Source organism: Equus przewalskii, chromosome 5 (genome assembly GCF_037783145.1).
Source record: "Equus przewalskii isolate Varuska chromosome 5, EquPr2, whole genome shotgun sequence".
In the NCBI taxonomy this organism is placed as follows: Eukaryota; Metazoa; Chordata; class Mammalia; order Perissodactyla; family Equidae; genus Equus; species Equus przewalskii.
This window is the reverse complement of record NC_091835.1, coordinates 41,695,252-41,720,135: the sequence shown is the minus strand read 5'-3', so window position 1 is coordinate 41,720,135 and position 24,884 is coordinate 41,695,252. Positions and strand designations below refer to the sequence as shown.

At 43.2% G+C, this 24,884-nt stretch overlaps 1 protein-coding gene across 2 annotated transcripts in view; it reads right to left on the bottom strand.

Moving 5' to 3' along the window:
- Positions 1–587: 587 nt before the first annotated feature.
- Positions 588–24,884, bottom strand: part of DDX47 (DEAD-box helicase 47) — a 77,489-nt gene continuing 53,192 nt past the window's right edge. The window contains exons 1-13 of one of the 2 annotated variants that reach the window (XM_070619142.1): positions 18,897–18,952; positions 15,682–18,045; positions 14,943–15,036; positions 8,740–8,928; positions 8,418–8,489; positions 8,073–8,191; positions 6,525–6,596; positions 6,280–6,396; positions 5,588–5,734; positions 4,894–5,031; positions 3,234–3,304; positions 2,545–2,674; positions 588–1,151 (exon numbers count right to left, since the gene is read on the bottom strand). In XM_070619142.1, coding sequence (XP_070475243.1) covers positions 1,020–1,151; positions 2,545–2,674; positions 3,234–3,304; positions 4,894–5,031; positions 5,588–5,734; positions 6,280–6,396; positions 6,525–6,596; positions 8,073–8,191; positions 8,418–8,489; positions 8,740–8,928; positions 14,943–15,036; positions 15,682–15,768 — 1,368 coding nt within the window. In that variant the 5' untranslated portion in view covers positions 15,769–18,045; positions 18,897–18,952 and the 3' untranslated portion in view covers positions 588–1,019. Of the gene's footprint in view, positions 1,152–2,544; positions 2,675–3,233; positions 3,305–4,893; positions 5,032–5,587; positions 5,735–6,279; positions 6,397–6,524; positions 6,597–8,072; positions 8,192–8,417; positions 8,490–8,739; positions 8,929–14,942; positions 15,037–15,681; positions 18,046–18,896; positions 18,953–24,884 lie in introns of those variants that run through there. The other variant, XM_070619141.1, reaches the window with a different exon arrangement.

The following is a 24,884-nucleotide window of genomic DNA, read 5'->3' as shown; positions in this document are numbered from 1 at the left end:
AAAGCTGTTTCTGATATCCACCCACTCTCCCCTGCCCCACCCAGTCCCCACAGTGCCAATGTCTACTTCCTCCCCAGGGCTGATGACCCAGCTTTACATCTCTGGAATTAAATCACCCAACAGATGAGGACAAAACAAAGTAAATAGTGGGCAATGAGCACCAATGACAAGTGGATGAAATTGGGTCTCTTGGAATTACCCTCTATTTCTGATGCTTCCTGATTTTACTCTGGTCACCTACGGACAAGAATCTGCATAAGAAACCAGTCTTCCTAACCAACTGCTTAATCCAAGCCAGGGAAGTGAACTTATTTCGGAATCTAAGAGACTTTGCAGTCTGACTTATGCACTTTACTCCATCCTCAAGAAAAACAGAACCTCCTTTTAAGCAGATCTCCCTTTCAAAGCCATCTATCATCTTGTTCCTCTGTTGATTTTTTAAAATCATAAATAATGTTTACCTTAAATTAAGGACAACCAATGAATTTGCCATGTAACTGCCACTGTTAGTTTCTTACCTATTAGCAAGATCTTACTTAAATCTACAAAATCCTTTAAGCTATAAAGGTCATCAAGGAGTTTGAATCTTTTAAAAATAATATTTGAATTTATTATTTCATATTAGGTCTAATGAAGCACAAGTTGAGATTGCTTAAGTGTCACCGTTTTAAAGATGTAGCAGCTTCTTCCCAATTACAGGTCAAGTGCTTCATCAACCTAGTCCTTGACTTGCAGCTGAAAAAAGCAAATGGTCGGTGCGAAGTGATGGAAGAGCACATCCCACCCATGTCATGAGCAACAACCAAAGCTGGAGAACAGCAACAGTCTTGACATCAGCACTATAACAAATATTCTGCAGTAATGATACTCTACCACATAAAAAAGGGGAATGAGTGCTAAATTAGCTGAGCGGATTCTGATAGATTTCGGTCTGAGGAACTCTGTTGGACGAGGTTCATTCTCTTCTTCAATCCCCTTTCACAGAACAGAAAGCAGAAATCAAGTCTTTATAAAAGAGATTAACGGCCTTTCCGTTTCTTCATCTTTCCTCCAGCCACCTTGTTCCTGACACCAAGAGCACCCTCTGTGTCATCATTGTCCCCAACATCCTCCCGTGTGCGTTTCTTCTTTTCTCCATGCTCCCTTAGCTCCTGCAAGAAAACAGAAAGTATGAGATTGAAAATGAATTACTGTCACTAAGGGTAACACATCCTAGTCTCCTCCCCTTAAAATCAAACACTAACCCCCTAACACCTGACATTAGCAAAAGAATAAGACCAAAATCCCAATATAAGAAAACGTTAACCTTATTAGTAACCAAAGGCATGAAAATTAAAACAATAAGCTATTATTTTCACATGGCAGACTAGCAAAGATTTAAGAGAATGGTAATATCTAGTATTGGTCAAGGGGTGGAGACATTCACATATGCACATATACTGGCACCGTTAGTATAAACTGATAGAGCTTTTCTACAGGGAAAATTTGGCATTCTTTATGAATTCAGATTTTAACTGTGTATACTCCTCAGCCTAACAATTAATTGTACTTTTAGGAATTTATTCTAAGGAAACAAGACAAGTATGCAAAGCTGTACATACTAGGATGTTCAACACAGTACCAGTTAAAATACAAAAAATAGGTAAAAGCATAAACACATCAGTGTAAACCATATTATATATTCATTACAGAATTCCTTGTAGTCATTAAGAAGTGATCACATGGATCAATATTTGTTGAACTAGAAAAACGTTAATGATATACAATTAGATCAAGTCTAACTATGGCTAAAGAAAGAAAAATAGCAAAATGTTATCAATGGTTCTCTGTCGGGGGTGGCTTCTATGTTTCATTTACTATTTTAACCCTTTCTACATTCCCAGAATTTTTTTCCCCAACACATGTTACACTTTTATAAACAAAAATACCAAACAAAGAATTCCATGTGGGCAGAAAAACAAAAACAAGCGCACACCTCAGCTACTCAGAAAGTGGCCCGTGGGCAGTTTCTTTGTCCCTCAGACCAGAACTCCAGGGAGCAGACAGCACTTGCAAGGAGTCTCCTTTGGGATCTTTTTATCTCCACTACTAGTGCTACTGCTACTCTTAATAACCATGCAGTTTACATCAGCTTATTTGGTGCTCACAAAACCCTGTAAGATATTCAAGATTAAGCACTATTTCCAATTTACAGGCGAGGAAGTGACTGAGAGGTAGACACACGGTCCACGCTCACGGTTCACAGCTGGGTCTTCTCATCTCAAGTCCAAAGGCTTTCCTGCCACATGTGAAACATGAACAGTGGCTGAGAATGTGGTCACTGTGGTCAGACTGAGTCCAAACCCTGATTCAACCATTTAGTTGCATGATCTGAAGCAAATTACCCACCATCTCTATGCTTTAGTATGCGCCTCTTAAATCTGGAATAAAATAATTCCCAGTTCCTGCAGTTTATTATGAGGATTAATACAATGAAGTGCCTAGCAAATGTTAACACAGTTAATATCATCTGCATAGCAGCTGGTGAGAAAATAAGTAGCATACCATCCGGGCAAATCTTTGGGCTTCAGTCACACGTTCTGTCAGCATCATAACCTCGTCATCCTGTGTTGGAAAGACAGGCAGTTTCTTCCCAATTAAGTGTTCTATGCGCTGGAAGAGTTCCACATCATATCTGAGGAAGGAAAATTGGCATGGTTTTGGTTGGCTGACAGTGCAAATGTCTGTCCATTGCAAAACCATATATGATATGACAGGACGCAATAGGAGCCACAGTTTTAAACAATATCGAATCTACTATTCCTTTTCACAATACTGATTGAATGCAATTTCTGTGCACAGCCCATTAGATAATCACCCAACATATTCTTTACTCCTAAAAAAGCCTTGGGTATTTGTTCCTTTAAAAACAATACCAGAAACAGTTATTCTAATACTTTGAGTGGAAAGGTCACTGCTCTCTGGCTCTAGCAGCTGAAAGAAATAGCAGGGGTTTTTTTGTGTGCTTCTATACGCCAAATACCATACTAGATCTTTTACATACACGTATCTCCAATCTTTATTAAAACCCTGCTAGATGGGCATTATTATTTTCATTTTACAAATGATGAAAATGGGATGAGGGAGGTTAAGTGACTATTACAGTGGATGGTAAAGTCAGATTCCAAGTCAGTCTGCTCCCGAGTTCTGCTCTTTTCGCTACATTGCTCTGCCCCTGAAGTCGATTTACTTACTGTGTGACAAAAGTAATAGCCTTTCCAGAGCGTCCAGCTCGAGCTGTTCGACCTACTCGATGGATGTAATCCTGAAAAAAAGAGTAAATAAATTTGAGTTATATGGCACAAATAAAAAACTACGTACGTGAAGGCGTACTGCAGTGAAAGAAAACAGATTCACGCTGGAACAGCGAAAATAGACTAGGCAATTTATTGAGATAAAGCTACAGCTTTTTTATCCCTCTGTTAGCACAAAATTTACCCAATTTTTTTGTTCATTTCTTTTAATAACAAAACAAATCTAAAAGCATATCTACATGTTTAGAGACAACACAGTGTAAAAAAAAAACAGCACTGGATCTAGAGGCAGACCTGGGTCACAGCTCTGGTTTTACCACCTACCAGCTACACACCTGTCTGCAAGTCACACAACCTCTCTGAACCTTGGTTGCTAGCTATAAAACAGGGATAGAAATGCATGCCCAAACTCACAGGGTTATGGTGAAAACCAAATGAGACAGCACCTTTTCTACAGAAGTTAAATACAAAGCCAAGAGATACCAGTCGTTCTCAACCAGGGGCAATTTTGTCCGCCCCAGGGAGACATTTGGAAATGTCTGGAAACATATCTGGTTGTCACAAGGTCACCTGTGGGTAGAGGCCGGAAATGCTGCTAAGCATCCTACAATGCAAAGGACAACCCCCACAACAAAGAATTTGCTGGCCCAAAATGTTAATAGTGCCAAGGCTGAGAAACCCTGAGATATACTAAGAACCAAAAGCTGTTACTTCTAAAGAACTGAGACTGACAAAGATCAGCATATGTATACCTGTCCTTGGCTACTTTCATTTACATTTATTAATTCATATCCACAGGCATGTGCAAGATAATGAGGATGAAGAAATCAAGAGCTTTCCCAGTTTTTGATACTGAAGTAATCAAAGAATAAAAAAAATGATGTTAAAAGGAAAAACTTCCACTAAAATCAAAATGGAGGAAGATTGGGACAGATGTTAGCTCAGGGACAATCTTCCTCAAGCAAAAAGAGGAAGATTGGCACAAATGTTAGCTCAGGGCCAATCTTCCTTACCAAAAAAAAGAAAGAAAGAAAGAAACTTTGGACACAGAGGAATATTATTTAGCCATAAAGCCAAAAGAACTAAATCTTGCCATTTATGACAACATGGATGGACCTTGAGGGCATTATATTAAGTGAAATAAGTTAAACAGAGAAAGACAAATACCATATGATCCTACTTATATGTGGAACCAAAAAAACACTCAGCTCATAGATACAGAGAACAGACAGGGATGGGGCGGGGTGGGGTAAAACAGGTGAAGGGGATCAAAAGGTACAAATTTCCAGTAATAAAATACATGGAGATGTAATGCATAGCATGGTGACTATAGTTAATACTGTATTGCATATTTGAGAGTTGCTAATAGAACAGATCTTAAAAGTTCTCATCACAAGAAAAAAAACTTTCTAACTATGTATGGTGACAGACGTTAACTTGACTTATTGTGGTAATCATTTCACAAGTATATACAAATACCGAATCATTACACTGTACACCTGAAACTAATATAATGTTATATGTCAATTATATATCTCAATAAAAGAAGAAAAAAAAATATTCTTTGGGACTAGAAAGTCAGGTCAGCAGTAGGACTTACCTTGGAATGAGTAGGAATGTCAAAATTAACAACTACATCCACGTGAGGTATGTCCAAACCTCGGCTTGCAACATCAGTTGCCAGAAGAATGGAACGAGCCTTTGCCTTAAACTTATTGAGGGATCCTAGGCGCTTGCTCTATGATGAGGAAAAAAAGAGATGAAAAGAATTTTAATCATGGGAAACTAATGAATCATAGAATCCCAGACACACACACTAGACAAACTAAATATAAGAACCAAGAGACAGAAATTTTTAAAAGGATGGTTTCCCCTAAGTTCAGACTGGGCTCTACAGGTCAAAAGGAAACAGGGAAGCAACAAGAAAATATTTAAAACTAAGGCTAGAAAATACTAAGATGAAATGAGCATTGTTTAATATGATAAAAAGATAATTGAGAAATAATTTATTAAAAGTCCTTAGAGACCAGAGACCCACTATTACCCTAGGGCTGAATGAATCAACTCGACAGCTTCCACACCAGACAACTACCTAGGGAATATTCTCATTTGAGCCTCTTGCCACCCCCAAAGGAGGAAATAAGGATCCAGGGCAACACTGTAAAGCCCATAAAATTGGAACAATTATGAGAAAATGCATTAATGTCATGTTGTTAATTGCACACATCTACTACTATAAGGTTTATCTTTCTCATGACACCAGTTCACCACTAATGATACTGAAAAAGCCTTACCTGACTCATCTGTCCATGGAGGGGGATGGCAGTGAATCCAAGATTTCGGAGTAGCAAAGCGGTTCTCTGAGTATTGTTACAGGTGCTGCAGAATATCATAAAGGAGTTTCCAGCCAATTCATTTAGAATATAAACCAGGTAGGTATCCTAAGTCAGAAACCCAAAACAACATATGTAACTGAACCAGGAAGGAAAGGTTGGAGTCCTGGACGTGTAAATTAGGTAAAAGACTAAGCCTATGGCTGCTTCTCACTCACTCAGGCCCGCAGCTGCCAGCTTTGCACTCCTTAATCAGTACTGTCATCTCTGTGAACCAAGAATTTCACACACAGCCTGAAGCCAAGCACAGGGAGATCTGTACTCAGCAACAGGGAAAAGTCCTTACATTAAAGCGCAAAACAAGGATCCCTGCCTACAAAAAAGCCACATAATAAGCAGACAAAGGAAAAACTACCTCAAGGATGGGGTTGGGAAGGAATAACATCATGACTTCATGATTGTGGTTTAGTGTACTGTGAATTCCCAGAATGTTTGACTTTATCAGTGATAAATATAAGCACAGCGTGCACTCTAAAACAAACAGGACTCCAACCTGTAGCACAGCTCTTAGCTAATCAAAAGTTGACACATTTTCAGATGTTTTGGTGAGAAAGAAGAGGGAGAGGCAGGAATGATCAAAGTAAACACTTTACCTTGAACTTAGAGGGAATAAAAAGATAATATTGCTGTAATTTCTCAACCGTTTGGTATTTAGAGGAAACGGCACATTTCACAGGATTCTTTAGTGCTGCTCGCTGAAGTTTTTGCACCTGAAGAAAGAAAACCTGGAATAGTACACTGATTCTTAAAGGCTCTATTTTTATTATTGCTATTGTTATTACTGACTTTATATATCAATTCTTATAAAGAAGAAAACAGAAGTCCTAGAAAATTTCACCTTCTTGGTCATGGTAGCAGAGAAGAGAAATGTTTTCCGATCTCGGGGAATCACTTTGAGGATCTTGTCAACCTAAGGCACAAAGAGGGAAAGGGTACCATATAACATTTAGCCTGGACACCTGCAAATGCTCCTTGTGAAGGAGACAGAAAATAACAAACCAAATGCACTGATGTGGATCAGGGCTGCCCCAGGGAGAGAAGCCCAAGGCGTCCTGGCCTACACGCCAATGTCTATGACCCGATTCATACCTAAAGTTATACAACCAGACAATAACTAGACCCCACCTGCACTGATACCATTTTAATGACGTTTCACATCATCTTTCCTTTGTCTAGTAAAAATGAGTCACGTACCCATGGCTTATAAGTTTAGCCCCAACCCTCAACACACTGCCGCTCTTCACCGCCCATGGGTCCTGTCCCCACGCCTGCAGCTCTTCACCGCCCATGGGTCCTGTCCCCACGCCTGCCACTCTTCACCGCCCAGGGGTCCTGTCCCCACGCCTGCCGCTCTTCACCGCCCAGGGGTCCTGTCCCCACGCCTGCCGCTCTTCACCGCCCATGGGTCCTGTCCCCATGCCTGCAGGCTCTTCACCGCCCATGGGTCCTGTCCCCACGCCTGCCGCTCTTCACCGCCCATGGGTCCTGTCCCCACGCCTGCCGCTCTTCACCGCCCATGGGTCCTGTCCCCACGCCTGCAGCTCTTCAGTGCCCATGGGTCCTGTCCCCACGCCTGCCGCTCTTCACCGCCCATGGGTCCTGTCTCCACGCCTGCCGCTCTTCACCGCCCATGGGTCCTGTCCCCACGCCTGCAGCTCTTCAGCGCCCATGGGTCCTGTCCCCACGCCTGCAGCTCTTCACCGCCCATGGGTCCTGTCTCCACGCCTGCCGCTCTTCACCGCCCATGGGTCCTGTCCCCACGCCTGCAGCTCTTCACCGCCCATGGGTCCTGTCTCCACGCTATTCTCTGAATAAAGGAGCACTACTACCAGACCTTGACAGTCCAAGAAATCTTTCCTCTGACTCCTCGGCTCACCGAGCCCACATCATGCATCGCTGTGGGGCTTCGGGGACTCAAAAATTCAATTCGATTTAGCTAAAATTTATTGAATATTTATTATTTGATACCATACCAGATGCTATCAAAAAAATGATGCTACTCAGAGAAAAAAACAGTTTAAATTAGTAGAGCACAGTTAATCTAAGAAAAAGTCAAGAATAAGTATTAATCAACTAAATAAGCTATGACGAATGGGTCATCAATGAAAATACAGATATTTCAAGGTGTATGGAAGAGGTCTAAATCAAAGGGAACAGAAAAGAAAATCTGGTTTTGATATTTGTCATCTCTGAAATCAGAGTCAGACTATATTTTACAGAGGATGCTGAGGCACTGACAACGTGAAGAGCACCAAAAAGGCAGCAGAGATGCTTAAATTAACTGATAATGATACAGTGCTCCATATAAAGCAGCTGTGCAATGAACCAAATTTTGAAACAGGACACTTGAGATGCTCTAAGAGGAGGAAAGAAATCGAGAGCTCACCTCTGTCTCAAAATCCATATTCAATATTCGGTCTGCTTCATCCATGACCAAGTATTTGAGAGCTCTTAAGTTGAAACCTTTTGTATTTTCCAAGTGGTCAATCAGTCGACCAGGAGTCGCTACCAAGAAAGGTTGAGGAGAAGGCAATGTTCAACACCAGGGACAGCAAGAAGGAAAGTCACCAACTCTCCGCCCCTCAAGCCAGAATTTCAGAAATTAAAAAATTAACAGGGTTACAAAAATCCGTTCTTCCAAGTCTTTCCACACAAATAAGTTACACCCAACATCAGCAGACACTCTCCAATTCATCATCGTCAGTGTCTTTTAGCTTTGTCAGTTACTCACCTATTACTATATGTGGTTTCTTTGCCAGGGCCAGAGATTGGGACATTGAATCAATTCCACCTACAATCACGGCTACAGACATAAAAAGAATATAGAAAGGAGATCCTTAATTTTTTCCATAGTTCACTGAACATCTTTTAAAGCCAATGCTAGATTTCTACTTAAATTTTTCTTCCCTTACAATTACAATTTCCCCAAAGCTAAAATACCAAATCAGCTCTTTAGGTCAGTGAACTTACTCACTATTTCCTTCCGTTCTCCTTTCACAGGCATTCTCAACCTGTGAAGAAACTCTAAGATTCCTCTCCTCTCAGACACTTACCACTCTGCACTCCAATAGAAGACCCCAGGGCTTCAAATTGCTCCGAGATCTGAAAGGCCAACTCCCGAGTCGGGGTGAGAACTAAGGCGAACAATCGCTGGGGCGTCTCCAGCAGTGCATTCAGAATGGGCAAAGCGAAGGCCCCTGTTTTCCCAGAGCCGGTTTCTGCCAGCCCGATGATATCACGACCTAGAAGAGAAAGAAAACATCTCACAGCACAGAAATGCTCTCTGATTATTTCCACATTTTCTGCAATGACACAATGTTGGGCACAAAGTAGATAATGAATAAATCTTTGATGAATTGGGGGGAGAGGAAGGTTGAGAAGACAGAAGACAAGGTCTCTGTCCTAGACAAGCTCAAAATCCAGGGGTGAGATACACAAATACATTATAATGTGAGAAGGGCTTTAACACAGGCCCCTACAAAATACAGTGAGAACACAAAGGAAGGAGGAACTCACTGCCCAGAGGAGTCAGGAAGGGTTAACAGGTGAGGGGTAAATTCAATCTGGAAGTAAGAAAGAAAGAAAGGAAGGATATTCCTGTATGAAGAAAGAGGATGAGGCAGGAAAGAACACAGCATAAGCAGGGAGAGTGAGAAGTACAGTGTGGCAGGAACGGACGCCTTAAGGAGCAAAGGGAGAAGGAGGAGACTAGAAAGGAGACTCGTAAACCGTGCTAAGGATTTTGATGTCTTCCTATAAGAGACAGGAACTGAAGGATTTTAAGAAGGGAAGATCATGACCAATGTCACTCTTTAGGAAGATAAACGCTGGGCCTGATGGCACAAAGAAGAGCCGAAGAGCTTAGCAGTACTGCCCTTTACACTGCTCCTCCTGAGGGGAGAACGCCCTAAGTAATTCCTTAACAATAGGCCCTATGGTTTGTTATCACCAACCAAGCCATAACTAACAAGATGTGGAAATTAACGCCCAAGCCAAGACCACCGTCTCCAGGCTGGCTGCAGCCCACAAGGCAGCTGTGCACCAGAACAGCAGCCAGTGGGAATGCTTCCTGTTGAGGAAGGACCCCACAGTTGATGTTCACATTGTTCCTTGATTGTATAACCGCTGAGGTTTCCTCACCTAGAGACTAAGCCTACAACAAACCCCTTTTCCCGCAGGTAACCTGAACATGACTCTCTTCCTCACAATCTAAAATGACCTAAACGACCAGAAGAAGGAACATGTAAGAAAATGAGAGCTCAATCAGGATACCAGAGGAGTTATGATGGTGGCCCGAACTAAGGCAAGGCAGTGAGGATAGGAACGAGGGAGGTTTAGAAAGTAAAGAAAGAAAATGTGGTTGACACACAGGTTTCCACCCTGGGAAACTCAAAGGCCATAAATTGAGATAGGGGCTACAGAAAAATTAGTTCTGGTCAGGAAAATAATGACTCTGGTTTGGACACGGGGAACCTCAAGGTTCCCACAGTAAGCTCAGAGAAATATCTAAATGCCAGTTGGACACACTTGTTTGGAGTATAGCAGAAAAGTGTGGGCTACAAATACAGACAGGAGAGGCATGAGCATCCCACTAGTGGTGCTGCCCAGGGGCAGACACGCAGAGTAATCTAGTAAGGTTTTCCATCTACATGCCTAGGGCCCACACCTAGAAATTCTGCTTCAGCAGGTCTAGGCTGGGGCCCAGAAATCTCCATTGTTTCAAAAGTTCCACAGGTGAATCAGATGAGCACTGGCTGAGACTCATTCATGCAGATAGTGTTAAAACTTCAGGATTGGATGAGAAATCTTAGTAGTGTTTCAGAGTGAGAAAAAACAGGATGAAGATAGAATTAACACTGCAAGGGAAAGGGAAAGGAGCCAGAAGAAACTGAGAAAGGACAGCTGGAAAATCAGGAGAAGACAATACTGACTTGAAATTAAGAAGGAAGAGAGCTTCAAGAAAGCAGAACAGTCGATATCAAGTAGAATAGACTTTTCTTTCTCTCTCTCTCTGTTTTTTTTTTTTTGGTGAGGAAGATTGGCCCTGAGCGTTCTAACATTTGTTGCGAATCTTCCTCTTTTTGCTTGAGGAAGATTGTCACTGAGTTAACATCTATGCCAAACTTCCTCTATTTTGTATGTGGGACACCACCACAGCATGGTTGATGAGTGGTGCATAGGTCCACGCCCAGGATCCGAACCCGTGAACCCTGGGCCACCAAAGTAGAGCACGCAAACTTAACCACTACGCCACCAGGCTGGCCCTAGAATGAGCTTTTCAATATCAATCACTTAGATGTTAATCACTTAAACTAGGATCTGCCATGCCAGATCAAACAACATTATATTCTACTGAATTTTACCCTTTAACCTTCTACCTACTAATTTCAGTGTCTTCCATACAAAAGTATATACATAGACGTGAATTATAAGTCAGACCACACAATGGACTAATTTTGTAAAACATTACAGAAACAAATGACAATCTGGAGATAAAATTTCTCAGTGATCTACTAACTTTAATGTCCCCCTTGTTGGGTTATAGGGTAGATGACAAGGAATTCCAACAGCATCCACCTGCTTCTGGGCCAAGGACTTCCAAAGCTTTATTCCTCAACTCTCTGGGGATTCTGCCCTCCCTGCCTGTGTACCACGACATGACTTCAAGAACAGAAAAAAACCACTGGGACCTGTCCTCTTTTTTTGTCATAGGAAATCTTAAAGTTTTGGAAGAAAGGAGTATATAGGAAAGATTTAGGGATGTAAAGGAGCTTAAGTCACTCAATCCAGGTGGCTGTGACCAACACCCAGTGCCAGCAACGGAGGGTTGCATTGCTTTCAGTTTTTTTATGATCCCCTCAGAGCAAAACTCAGTTTGTGAAACTGATGGATTTTTCTCTATCATCTCCTTTCTTCCTCTCACAACCCCTGAGCCTTTTCAGTGGTAGTAACTGTAGAATACACTAGAACACATAAAACTCCACGAGAGCAGAATAAATTCACATTCACCTGCCACGCTGCCAGCACCTAACATAAGTGCTTTGTTATATGGCAGCCATTCAAAAAACTGTGAAATTCCTAGAGGATTCTGAGTGATCTCTGAAACAGAAATAAACTCAATACATGAAACAGAGAAGGAAAGCATCCTTAAAAACCATCAAAAGATTCTGATCTCTCCACAGTAACACTCTGTGATATAGGGCCGAGAAAACAGGCTTTTCAGCTGGAAGATTTTATACTCAAATTCTAGCTCCAGCAATAATTAGTTATGTGACTCTAGCCATGGTTCTTAACTCTCTGAGCCTCAATCTCACCAAGAAAATCATCATTCCTACCTTTCAGGATGGTTATAAGGTTTAAGAATAATGGATGTACCCAGGGCTCAGGAATTTTTTACAAACTGACACCATCATTAGTACTCGAACTAAAATCTAAGTTAATTTAATAGAAGGGGAAAGAAAAATTTTGTTAGAATATTTAAATCATTTGCTTAGGACCAGAAGCTTTAGATCCAATGAAGCCTTTGTCAATTGCTCATTAGAGTGAGACAAGCTCAAGAAGAAGAACAAAGACATTTCCCATGGTGATTAAGTCAATCACGTCACTCAGTGGCTTTGTTCATCGACTGCTCTTTTCTCTGCATTAAATGCAAACCTTTGACCGAAAACATTATGAATAGTTTTAGAATTATGACTGCCACCTCATTTTGATTCCTTCTTGCCACCTGTGCGGAAGGTAAGCAAGAAAAAGCCAGAAGGCACCCACCCTTCTTTGCACTCTTTGGAAGCACCTCTGGTACTGCGGACTGCTGAGACTTCCTCCGCACTAAGAGCCTTAGACGGTCCTCATCCCGGGAGCTTCTCTAAACAAGCTGATGGCGTTTACCATCCCCTCCTTCAAACACTCTCCCCTACCTCACTTGTGTGAAACTGTATCTCACGATTTTCAATCCCCTCCTGAGCCTCCATTTCTCCTCTCTCATTCCTGACCTCATCTGGCAACCTCGCCCCATTTCACAGTTTCAGCTAAACTCCTTTGGATTTCAAGTCTCTATCCGGTTCTGGCCTCTGAATCCAGCTCTAACCCCTATATTCCAACTGAACAGTAGTCAACTCTCTCTCTTTGATACCGGAAATCAATTACTTCCAACTGAACTCATCGTTCCTGAAATTATTTTTCCTCCTGTGTTCCCTTCTTACATCAGTGGTACACGAATAATATGTCCTAAACACATAGACTAGAAACTGCAATAATCTTAGCTCTCCCCACCCCTTGCCTTCCACTGAACAAACTGGTTGTAAAGTTACGATTCTTTTTCTATCATTCTCTCTTTTTCATTCTCACTACCGCTACCCTACCCATTACTTATTGCCAAAATTATTGCAATGACCTCCTAATTGGTCTCCAGCCTCCAGTCTCTTGTCTCTAAACTATCTTACACAGCTATGAGATTAATCTTCCAAGGAGACAACCCTCAGGATTTCATTCTCCTGCTAAAAAATAATCCCCAAAGGCACGCCACTGCCTGTGGAAAAAGACCAAATTCCTTTGCCTGGCATTCAAGTCCTGCATAATCTGGCCCCAATAACCTTACTAATCTTTTGTACCACTCTCTGTTGAGTACTTCCAGGTCTCCACACATGCCCACTTTTCCCAGCCTCCTTGGCTTTTTTCATGCTGTTCCTCATGCCCAGAAAGTCCTTGCCTCCTGTCAGATCTGAACGTTGAAATCCTATTCAGCCTTAAAGGTTCAGCTCAAATGTATTTCCAATCTCCCCAGCCAAGAAATAAAATTAAGCAATCTGTTCTACTCCCTCAGAGCACTCTGTAATTTTCTTACGTCCCTGTTCGCCTTGTAATAAATTTATAATTATCTCCTTACTAGACTCTAAACTTTGGGCAAGGACAGAATCTTAACTCCCAGTGCTTTACACCTATATCAAATACTCAGGAACTATTTATTGAAGGAGCAAATGGCATTTCACAGAATAAGTCCAATTCCTTTTCCACGTGACAGCTCTTCATTCATTAAAGCCAATTATTACATCCTACCCCCTAACTCTATCCTTCTCCAGAACAACTGCACTCAGTTCCTTTCAATATTTGTGACTACTCTTGACACTATAGCACACTCACTGCCTCTCAGTTGGTCCCTGAAAACTGTGGCCCCTAGACCTAAGCACAGTATTCTAGGAATGTTCTAACCAGTGCAAAGCACTATTCTCTCTCTAGAGCTAGTTCAGGAGTTCCTAACCTGGGACTTGTGGGAGAGGACTTCATGGCACAGGATAAATTTTATGTATAGATATGTTTATACATTTTTTTCTAGGGAGAAAATCTTGGGATTCTCTCTCTCTTTTTTTGGGGGGGGGGGGGAGGTGAGGAAGATTGGCCCTGAGCTAACATCTGTTGCCCGTCTTCCTCTTTTTGCTTGAGGAAAATTGTCACTGAGCTAACATTTGTGCCAATCTTCCTCTACTTTGTATGTGGGACACTGCCTCAGCATGGTTTGATGAGTGGTATGTAGGTCTATGCCGAGATCCGAACCTGCAAACCCCAGGCCGCTGAAGCAGAGCACGCGAACTTAACCACTACACCACCAGCCAGCCGTGGGGAGAAAATCTTTTTATTTTTACTTGATTCTCAAAGGGCACTCTCCTCTTAGAGTAATGTAGCTAAGATTACATCCACTTTCTCTGAGGATCTTAACGAATTTCAGTTAACTAACACTTCTGGGTCTCTTTTACCACCCACCCTAATCCGGTAAAGTTGGGCTTTGGGACTCTAAGAGCAGGACTTTACCTCTGCTCCTATTAAAGTTCACCCTGCTGGTTTCAGACCCACTAGTCATCAGCCAACACTATACCCACTCTTCTGCACATCTGATGAACACGTCTCACAGTGAGAGGTCTCAACTCCTCTGGGCACTGACACATGTTCCAGGCACTCTTCCATAAATCTGCACTTACTGATTCATAATTTCTAACAAGTTTCTTGTTAGCACACTTTAATCAAGCGCTTCCTTAAAGTCAGCATCTGCTGCAGACAACGAATCCCCTTAGAGAGAAAGGAAGCTCAGTAAAAGAGGAGAAATACTTTTTCAAAAGCCAAAAAGCCACAAACTTTGTTTCCTTAGTGACCATATTTTTATTTCACTTGAAGGATGCAAGCAACAGCTCTCAAAAGAGGGAAGTATTTAAGTGAATGTAACTTCATAGTCAATCTGTAGCAGGTCACGTACTGAATTTCAACCTACCTTGTAAGGCCAAAGGAATAGCTTCGATCTGGATCTTGGTGGGCTTTGTCCATCCCAACTGGTCACAAGCTTCACACAACACATCTGTCACACCCTTAGAATTCAGAGAAACACCCTTTAGCAAACAACCACAGACACTCGCCTCCCTCCTAATTAAGTGACTGTCAGAGCCACCTGGCTGGCGACACGTGCATCCCTTACACTTTGATTCAGTCTATCCTGTCTACTCTTTACCCACGAGGACCATGAGGCTCGAGACCTAAGGAACACTTTACTCACCAGGGACAAAGGCAAGTTCTTTACACGTATTTCATTTAATCCTCACAATTCTCTGAGGCACTTATTATTGTCCCAATTTACAGATGTGGAAAGTGAGGCACAGAGAGAGAACGTGCCTCGAGGGAGCGCCTGGGTCAGAACCCAGACCTGGTTCATCGGAAGACAACGCCCAAGATATTAAAAAAAGCCGATTCGCCACATGCCCAACCTCCCAGACAGATACAAACGTTGCCACACCACGCTGGAGAAAAGGGCAAATGGGGCTCTCAGGGACCAGCGCCCCTCGACGACCCAAACTCAGAGGCCGAGGGAGCACGTCTGGACCGAGCTTCAGAAATGCCGGGGAAGTCGAAGCCAGGCCCCGCTGCTCTGCACACCACCGGCCGGGATCTAAGGTCACCAGACGCTGCCTGCGCCTGGCGCTGGGAGTACAACGACAAGCCAGCGTCATCACTCTCACCAAGTCTTTAAATGTTTTAGTTTCCTCCTCCTCCACCGCCGGCTGAGGCACTTCAGTCGGGGAATCGTGTTCCTCGGACGCCGCCATGTCGCCAGCGGGCTCCGGAAGTGGGTCGGCGGCGCGCGGGATGCTGGGAAATGTAGTTTTAGTTCTCCCTGGCAGCGTGTTCTGGCGCCCCACTGCGGGCTTGCCGGGGTTTGCACCAGCCGGCCGGGCAGGTGGGGCTTCATGGAAGCCAGAGAGGAAAATTAGGGATGGATGTTAAACGTACGGACTTGTGGAATTGAGCTGAGTGCGGAAGAAACTGAGATGCAGGACCTCCCATCTCCCCTTAGGTCCCTTTTAAAAAGCTTCCCCCACTTCTCACATGTGTTATGTTCCTTGCTCTTCTGACCATAGAGATTTGAACATGGTGATATCACAGTACTATTTATTTATTATAATTATTATTTCATTCATTTATTCAATAATATTTGTTGAGAGCCTACCATATGCTAGAGCTATGCTGGATGCCTAGTGAAGAGGACAGCGTCCCCTGCCCCCGTGGAGAAGACAGATAATAAATAAGTGATCACAGATAATTGCAAATTGTGAAAAGTGCTATGATGTCATGAATGGAAATAAAAATGTTGGAGAGTAAGCTGCGCTGAGTGGCTTGTGGGGATAACAGAGAGAGTGAGGAAGGCCTCTCGGAGGCAGTGATATTTGAGCTGAGACCTCACTGACAAACAGAAGAAAGTCACTTCAAGAGCCCAGATGACAATTATTTCAGACGGAGGGAACAGCAAGTACAAAGGCCCTGAAGGAGTGTAGCCAGTGAAGCTGTTCTGGAAAGCAGTCTGCCACTACTGAGGCAAATGAAGTCTGTCTCATGCCCTTTACCCAGCAAGCACACACCTGTGGCCCAGCACGCAGGTTCTCAGATGGTGCCAGGGAGTTCCCTGCAGCGTTATTCTGGAGATGGGGAGTTGGACACAATCCAGTGCCCATCGCTGAGACAGTGCATAATTAAAATGTGTACATAGTGTGAACAAATATGCCATAACAATATGGCTAGGTCTCAAAAACCTAGTGCTTAGTGAGAAAAATATAAACTATGTCATGTACATTTAGAATATATGCCCACAAATATCACTTTCTGCTGGGACACATACAAACAGAAAGACACACTTTAGCTATTTTAGAATGGTTGCCTCTGGAGGGAGAAGAATTGGGATAAAATGGGAAATTGGGGAACTGGGGATAAAAGATAATACATATACAAAGCAAGGGAGGGCACTTGTGATGATAATGTGCCTTGACCTGAGAATTGTCAATTCAGCTCAACGTGCCTGAGGACCCTCCCACCACCACTCCAAAAAAGGCCCTGATTTAGGAATCACAGTGGTGTCCGCAACAACAAAAAAGGGCAGAGTGAGGCCAGAGAAGCAGGCTCAGGTCAGCCCTGCAGCGCCCGATACTAGAAGGTGATGGGGTTTGGATGGTATCCTACTATTTTAAAAAGCCGCTGGAGGATTTTGAGCAGGTAAGTAACTTGATCTACATATTTAAACTATCACTCTAATTCTATATGGAAATAGACTGTAGAGAAGAAAGAATGGAAAAGAGAGACCATCTACGAGGCATACCCCCAGCCCTAAGCACACAGCCGGACACAAAAATGGATGCCCAATAATCCTGCCTGGACGAATTACAATTCAGCAAAGCATTGGCATTGGGTGCAGTGGCAGACCAGGAAGGACTGCACTGGTTGTTTCTTTCGGGAGTGAGGTTGATTCCATCTTTGAGGTGACACCCCAGCAGGATAGGCTGGGGCCTTTGGTCTTTTTACATCAGTTTACTCCAAGTTAAAAGGAAAGGAGAGAAGACACGTGCTGTATAAAATAGCAGATCACTCTGAAATTGGTGACCTCCACCAGGCAGTCACAGGTACATGCTTGTGCCAGCGCAGTCCAAAGCCCTCTGGTCTCTGTTTGGTTCTCCCTCATGGCTGTCCTCTCCATTTTCCCAGGTCTGGGAATGAGGCCACTTTAGATGATGTCCAAAGTGATAATATGCTTTGACATAAGGGGAAGTTGACTAATCCCAAAGAAAAGGTACCCAGATACCACTGGCTCTCCCTCGTCCTGACTGTGCTTTGTGACCTGCTGGGGAATTTGTGCTCCTTGTTTGACAAATGAGAGACTTGAGTCCCGGAGAGTCAAGAGGCATGTCACACAACAAGGTAACAACGGACAAAACTAGAACCCGAGCCTCTTGAAGCCCAGATCCACGCTTTTACTGAAGAGAACGTCATGTTACGCGATCCCCAGCAGCTCTCGCCTGCACCGTCACGCTCAGAATTCCTCTGCCGCACAGATTTTTCTGTAAAAACAAAGAGAGACGCAGCTAAAGTATTTATTTTGCTTCCTTCGGACTCATTCTCTGATTTCAGGTTGGAGAGTGGAATGGGAAATGAAAAGTGCTGAGAGAAGGTGAAAGACAGGACTGAGAGGGCTGGAAAGGAGACCCAGATGGCAACAACTGGAAGGACTATACAATTGTGTATAATATAGGGTCTAAAGTTACCCAAGTTTTGTTCAAATGTGTTACAGGAAAGAAAAAAATTACACATAAGATTCTTGGGGGTCTGGCGCTGCTCTAAAGGGACACTGATTTAAACTGCTTAACTGCTCTTATGACGTAAAACTGTCCATTTAGCCAAGAAAAATCTTCTCTGTTTTTTCTTGGATAATTCAGACGTCAACTATTTTTAAAACTTCCTCTGGTGCCAGTGCCTCCCAGGCACCGAGGGACGTCAGGAGGATGTGGCAAGCAATGACAGCAGCAGCACCAGCAGCGTAGTTCCATTCCTTGGTCCAGGACACACGGATGAGGGTGGGCCTCAACCAGGACCCACCTCGGTGACAGGATTCCTGTCAGACCAACAGGGTGACCACAGGTGGGTTCCAAAGAGAGAAGCCTGCGTTAGCTGAGAGAGTTGTCTGCTTTTGACTCTTCCTACCAGGTTTGGAGTCCTTTGGATATTTGTATTCTGGTCATGGAAATAATAGAGGCCCATTCTAGTAACTGAGCCGTGTCATATCCTGTACTTTCAGAACAATGAGGAAGGTTCAAGAGGAAATCCAAATAAATACTCAAAATGCTGAGGGGGAAAAGTGAGCCTGAAACAATGAACTGGCTCCAGAAGGAGAGGGCGAAGTGACCGACCCCACCTTACTCTGACAGGCTTTCACAGGTCCTGAGTACTTTCGCCTTCATGGGCCCCTCCTGCCACAAAAAAATATTAAAAATTATAGTTTATGATTGCATTAGTCTAAAGGTAAATACATTAGTATTATATATTAAAGTATTTTCTTTAACTTAAAAGTTCATTTCTTTTCTTGTGATTTTAAAAGAAATTAAAACCTTTTTTGTGAGCTTTCTCAGAGTATGGTGGGCTCTAGGCACCATGGCAACTGTGCCTGTTGGATAAGGGAAGGGCCTGAGGACCATGGTGAAGCCTTCAACAGGTGGGTGACACTGGACTGTGGTGGGGTATGAGCCTGTTAGGATAGTGGTGGCCCCTGGACCAAAAGTAAAATGAGCCCCCAAACTTAGGGTCAAGAGTTTGACGCAGGCTCGGCAAGCCAAAGAGTTGAAAGAAAGATTTCTTGGACTCTCAAGTTCTGGTAGTAGTGCTCCTTTATTCAGAGAATAGCATGGGGACAGGAACCGTGGGCAGTGAAGAGCTGCAACGTGTCAAGGGTTGGGGCTAAATTTGTAAGTCATGGGTACGTGACTTATTCTTACCAGACAAAGGAAAGATGATGTCAAAAGTCATTAAAATGGTGTCAGTGCAGGTGGGGTCTGGTTATCGTGTGGTCGTATAACTTTAGGTATGAATTAGGTCATACAGACCGGCACGTAGGCCAGGACGCCTTGGGCTTCCCTCCCTGGGGCAGCCCTGATCCGCATCAAGTTCTGTGGGGGACTCAAACAGGAATTGGGTACTAATCAATTCCTGCTCAAAATCCTCCCCAAAGTTGCATATCCTGTAGTCTATTTTGGAGAAAACTCACTATAACAAAGCGCTCGATATTCACTGAGAAGGAACCAGTGCAAGATTCAGTCAACTGGAAAATTATCTTTAACTTATGTTCAAGTGAAGATAGGGCATAAATGATGTAAGAATGAGGGCAGAGAGAGGAGAGGACAGTCTACATGGACTCTAGATAAGAGAGAGTTGACAAACAAAGTACTTAGTTATCTAACCAATTTGTGTCTAGGGAAAAAAGATAACTGGTCCTGGTTATTTGTTGATTTCTTTTCTTTTGCTTTTTGCTTTTAGTTTGAAAGTTTTTTAAAATACAGAAAATCTGTATTTATTTCCTTTTTTATTCAACAGGTGTTCTCAAACACTATGGCAGACTGCAAGCCAGATATTAGGATCCAGCAGTAAGCTTGAAACCTGTGCTCCAGTCGGGGAGAGAGGCTATTTTAAAGATAATAATAGGGGCCAGCCCGGTGGCACAGTGGTTAAGTTCATATGTTCCACTTTGGCGGCCCGGGGTTCCCCTGGTTCAGATCCCGGGTGCGGACTTATGCACCGCTTGGCAAGCCATGCTGTGCTAGGCGTCCCACATATAAAGTAGAGGAAGATGGGCACAGACATTAGCTCAGAGCCAGGCTTCCTCAGCAAAAAGAGGAGGATTGGTGGCAGATGTTAGCTCAGGGTTAACCTTCCTCAAAAAAAATAATAATAAAAAATAGTAATAATAATAAACCCTGACAATCAAGTGGGACAGACAGACAGAAAAAGTCATCACAAGTGAGATGAATGGTACCAAGGAGAAAAACAAGATGCTAGAGTAACATGTAATGGGATTGCTACTGAAACCAAAGTGGGCTGGTTCCCTCCTGGAGAGTTAAATGACTCTCCACCAGAAGTAAGTTGTCTCATAAAGTAACATGTATTTGCAGCAAATAGGAGACCATGAGAGATCATTTCTAGAGTCATAGCGTCCCGAACAAGAACAAAGGGAAGCAGGGACCTTTTATTTCGGATGGGGAATGAATATTCAAAAGGGAGAGGTGAGTATTCTCTTGCACGGGCTCAGTTGGAAAACATCCTTCCACATACACTGCAGGTTACAGTAATAAAGCCTAAACTGCTCCTGGAGAGATCTTAGCATTAAAAATAAGGCAAAGATCAAAGGCATAGCTCTTGTAGTGAGGCTTGGTCTGGTCCAGCGTGGTTGGTGATTGCGTCTCCTTAACATGACAAAAGGAAAAAACCAATTTGAAACAACAGTTAAATGTTTCCAAACACACCCTTGAGTTCCTTGGGGCAATTAGCCCTTGACAGGATGACCTAATTTTTCTCTGTTAATCATGAGGGGCACTTTCCCTGTGGAAGTGACTTTTAAACTGAGAGAGGAATAGCACTTTTTCTAGCTCCATAGGGAGTAGTGAGCAGTTTGCAGACAGAAAAAAACCTTCTAATTTAGGCCTTACAGTAGAAAAAAGTCAGACGAAGTTTATAGAGATTATAAAATGGTGGTTTATGATGAAGCTGGAGGTATGGGGAGGGACCTGAATATTTAGGACCTCATAGGCCTTGTAAAGGATCTGGGGATTTGGGACTTTGTTCTCAAGTCAATGGAAGCCTTTGAAGAGATTTTGTCAGGGATGCACTTGAAAAGATCTTTCAGTTGGCTGCAGTGGAGAACAGACTGGGTCAGGGAGAGGGAGGCAGGAAGATCACTTAGCAGTTGTTCAGGCAAAAGAGGATGGTATTTTGGACCAGATAGGGGCAGTGGGGCTGGAGAGAACTGGACAGAGGTCAAGGATTCGTAGAGGTTAGATAAATCCTCATGATTGGGATGTGTCAGTGGTTGCTAGGTTTCTGTCTTGAGCAACTAGAAATGTGGCAAAACCTTTACATAGAAAACACTGGAGGAGAGGCAGATATGTGGGAGGATAAGGGGAGCAAGGTCATGTTCAGAAGGTGATGGTTATTATAGAAACTAGGACTTGAACCAAGGCAGACTGACTCCAGAACTCACTCTCTAACCAACACACTGTAGTGCCACAATGTTATCCCTAGTATGGCGAAGGGAGATGGAAATATAAGTAATATGCCTTAAAATTTTCAATTAGCTTAAGCCAAGTTACTTTACTCCTGTGTAGTTACACACCCCAAAGGGTGTCTCTTCTATGGATAATTAGTTTTGAGTCTCAACTTGGCCTTATCTTCCAATGAACATTAAAACATTGGGATCTGGATTTCTTCCCCATACTTGCTTCTCTCTCCACCTTCTTCATCTCACCTCTTCCTTTCCTCCAGCCTCCCCATCAGCAAGTCCTACAGTCTCTGCTGCCAAAATTTATTTTGAGTGCCTCTACTTCTCCTCCCTTTCTATCACTACCACCATAGTCCAAAATGAATTTTATTACAGTCTAATTTCCCACCAGACCATCAGCACCATGAGAGCAGTGATTGCATCTGTGTTATGCCCCACTGCAATTCCCGGTGCCCAGCACAGAATAGACATGCAGCCAATAGTTGTCCAGTGAATAAATGACTGGTATGTAGATTAGTCTCCTGTGACTGTGCTTGGCATGAATAAATCCCCAGAGCCTATTAATTTGCTAATTACATGGAACACAGGGAGTTTCTCAATTTGGGGGAAAAAAAAAACTAGAGAAATTGACCTTGGAGAGTGGGAATTTAACAAGGCTGCATGCAGCCGCTCCTGTGGTGGGCACCACTCACCCCATAGGCAATGGCTAGGAGCAGCTCACAGTGGCAGTAAGGCCAGCTTCTCTACCAAACCTGCCATTTGTCCCTTGAACTTTAGCCAGAACTTCTTGGTCCACTTCCAGCCTTGGGTCTTTAGGATAAGAGGTTTTTTTTATGTCCAGTACCTGAAAAAAATCTGATGTCTCAGACTGAGAATTACAGTACATAAAATATGGAAGGAATGGGTTTAACCTGAAGTCAACAATAAGCAGGAAATTCAAATGTTATGTTATAATACATAGAAAACCACAAAGGCTAGAGTTTCAAGGTCACTTCATACTAGGGGGTGGGTAATAAAGGAAAGGCCGCATTGACTCATTTCCTGGTTTCCTAGTTGTTTCATATTCCTTTCATACAAGTGTGGGTTTTTTTTAATGCATATACAATTTTTTACAAAACAAATTACTAGAAATGGAGGTGTTCATGAAATTCCTTGGCAGTTCAAATATCATTGCCACAATGAAATAATAAGTATAATACACAGCAGCTTCCAGCCACACTTTCAAATACAAGCATGTGAATTTAAGTATAAGGCATTTGATGTCTAAATGTTTGAAATAAACAAATTCAATAAAACATTAACTGCTCTCCTGGACATTTCTCACGCTTGGTGATAGCCCAATGTCTTTGGAACAGTTTTCCGATGATTGACAAAATTACCCCTGTGCAAGTCCTTCTCCTTAAGGAAAAACTAGAAACGGACTCTCTCGTCCTCCTTTGCCCTAAGGGTGCAGACAGGTGACTTGGTCTTTACCCAACAGACACAAGCACACCAGAGCTTAGCTCAGAAGAGAGCAACACAAGGAAATGGACACTGACGTTAGCACAGGTGTCCAGTTTAAGGGGGCAGCAGTGGCAAACGTGCTCGTGTCCAGACCCTGTGTGGGACACACAGTATGAGGTATCCTAGACTAATGACAGCAGCGGTGGAGTTTCCGCTGGAGTGATCTCACAACTTGGTTTGCCTGTTGTTCCTGGCCGCATTGCCCCCAAGCCTTCCTTTCACCTTGGAGATTCTGTGAGCTTCCCAATATGCTTTAACAAATTTCTTTTCTGCTTAACTAGATAGAAGAGCTTCTGCTCTTTGAATCTGAGAACTCTAACTAGCAGAGATGCTAAGGAAAAGAGATTAGGCTCCCCAAATATACCAAATTAAAACACACTCACCAAACTGCCCCTCTGTAAGTGGCCCTTCATGCTGCCTGGGAAGCCTGGGGCATTTCCTTAGTCCATTCTCTCCCACCCTCCTAAACATCCTCTCAACCATCCAATGCCCCCTGCCCATTGTCAGTCTCAGCTGATGACCTCGCTTCCTATTTCAGCGGAAAATGAAGAGAACTTACACAAGTTCCCACGCCAATTTTGTCACCTTCCCCGTCCTGCCCCTTGTTCTGAGGATGTCCTTTCAATGCTCCTACCAAATGAAGGCCAACTCCTCCGCTTGTGCACTTGGGCTCAATCCCACCCTCTTGCTTTCTCAAGGACACTCCTCCAAAGTCTCTATTTTCTCTCTTGCCCCCTCAATTTTTCCCTCTAATGGATCATTCTCACAGCATATCCATATGCTATTATTTCTCTTCATCTTAAAAATTGTTTCTCATGACCCTTCATCCCCCTCCATCTGCTACCCACTTCTCTGTTCCCCTTGACAGCAAAACTCTTCAAAAGAGTTGTCTAAACAAGCAGCCTCCAATTCCTGTCTCTCGAACCCACTTCAGTAAGGCTTTGCCTCTGTTTTCCTGCTCGTCAGGTCATGAGGGACCTCCACACTGCTAAACCCAATGGCCAATTCTCACTTGTCATTTTACTTGACCCTGCAGCAGCATTTGGCTTCCTTCTCCTTGAAAAATCCTTTTCACTTGGCTTCCAAGACACCACAGACTCCTGGTTTTTCTCCTGCCCTGCTGGCCACTCCTCAGTCTTCTTAGTTAGCTCCTCCTCATTCCCACCCGCTCCTCACTCTGAGTGTTAGAGGACCCAACGCTGAGTCCTTGGGCCTATTCTATATATTCTCTATTTCCACTCATTCTCTTAGTGCTCATAGCCAGTCTCATGGCTTTAAATACCACCTAATTTCTTTTGATCCTCAAATTTATCGCTCCCCTCTAACTCCTTCCTTGAGCTCCAGACTCATATAAGCAACCATCTACTTGTCCTTTCCTCTTGGATATATCAGGGATCTCAAACTTAGCATCTCTAAAACTGAGCTCCTGATTCCATTCCTCCCCATCTTGCGTCTCCCACAGTCTTCTCCATATGAGCAAATAGCAACATCATCCTTCTACATGACTCAGGCCAAAACTCCTCTCTTTCTCTCACCTCCCACATCCAATCTGTCAACAAATCCTGTTGGTCTCCCTTCGTACTATATCTGGAATGTGACTACTTTTCTCCACTCCTAGCTACCAACACCTCTCAC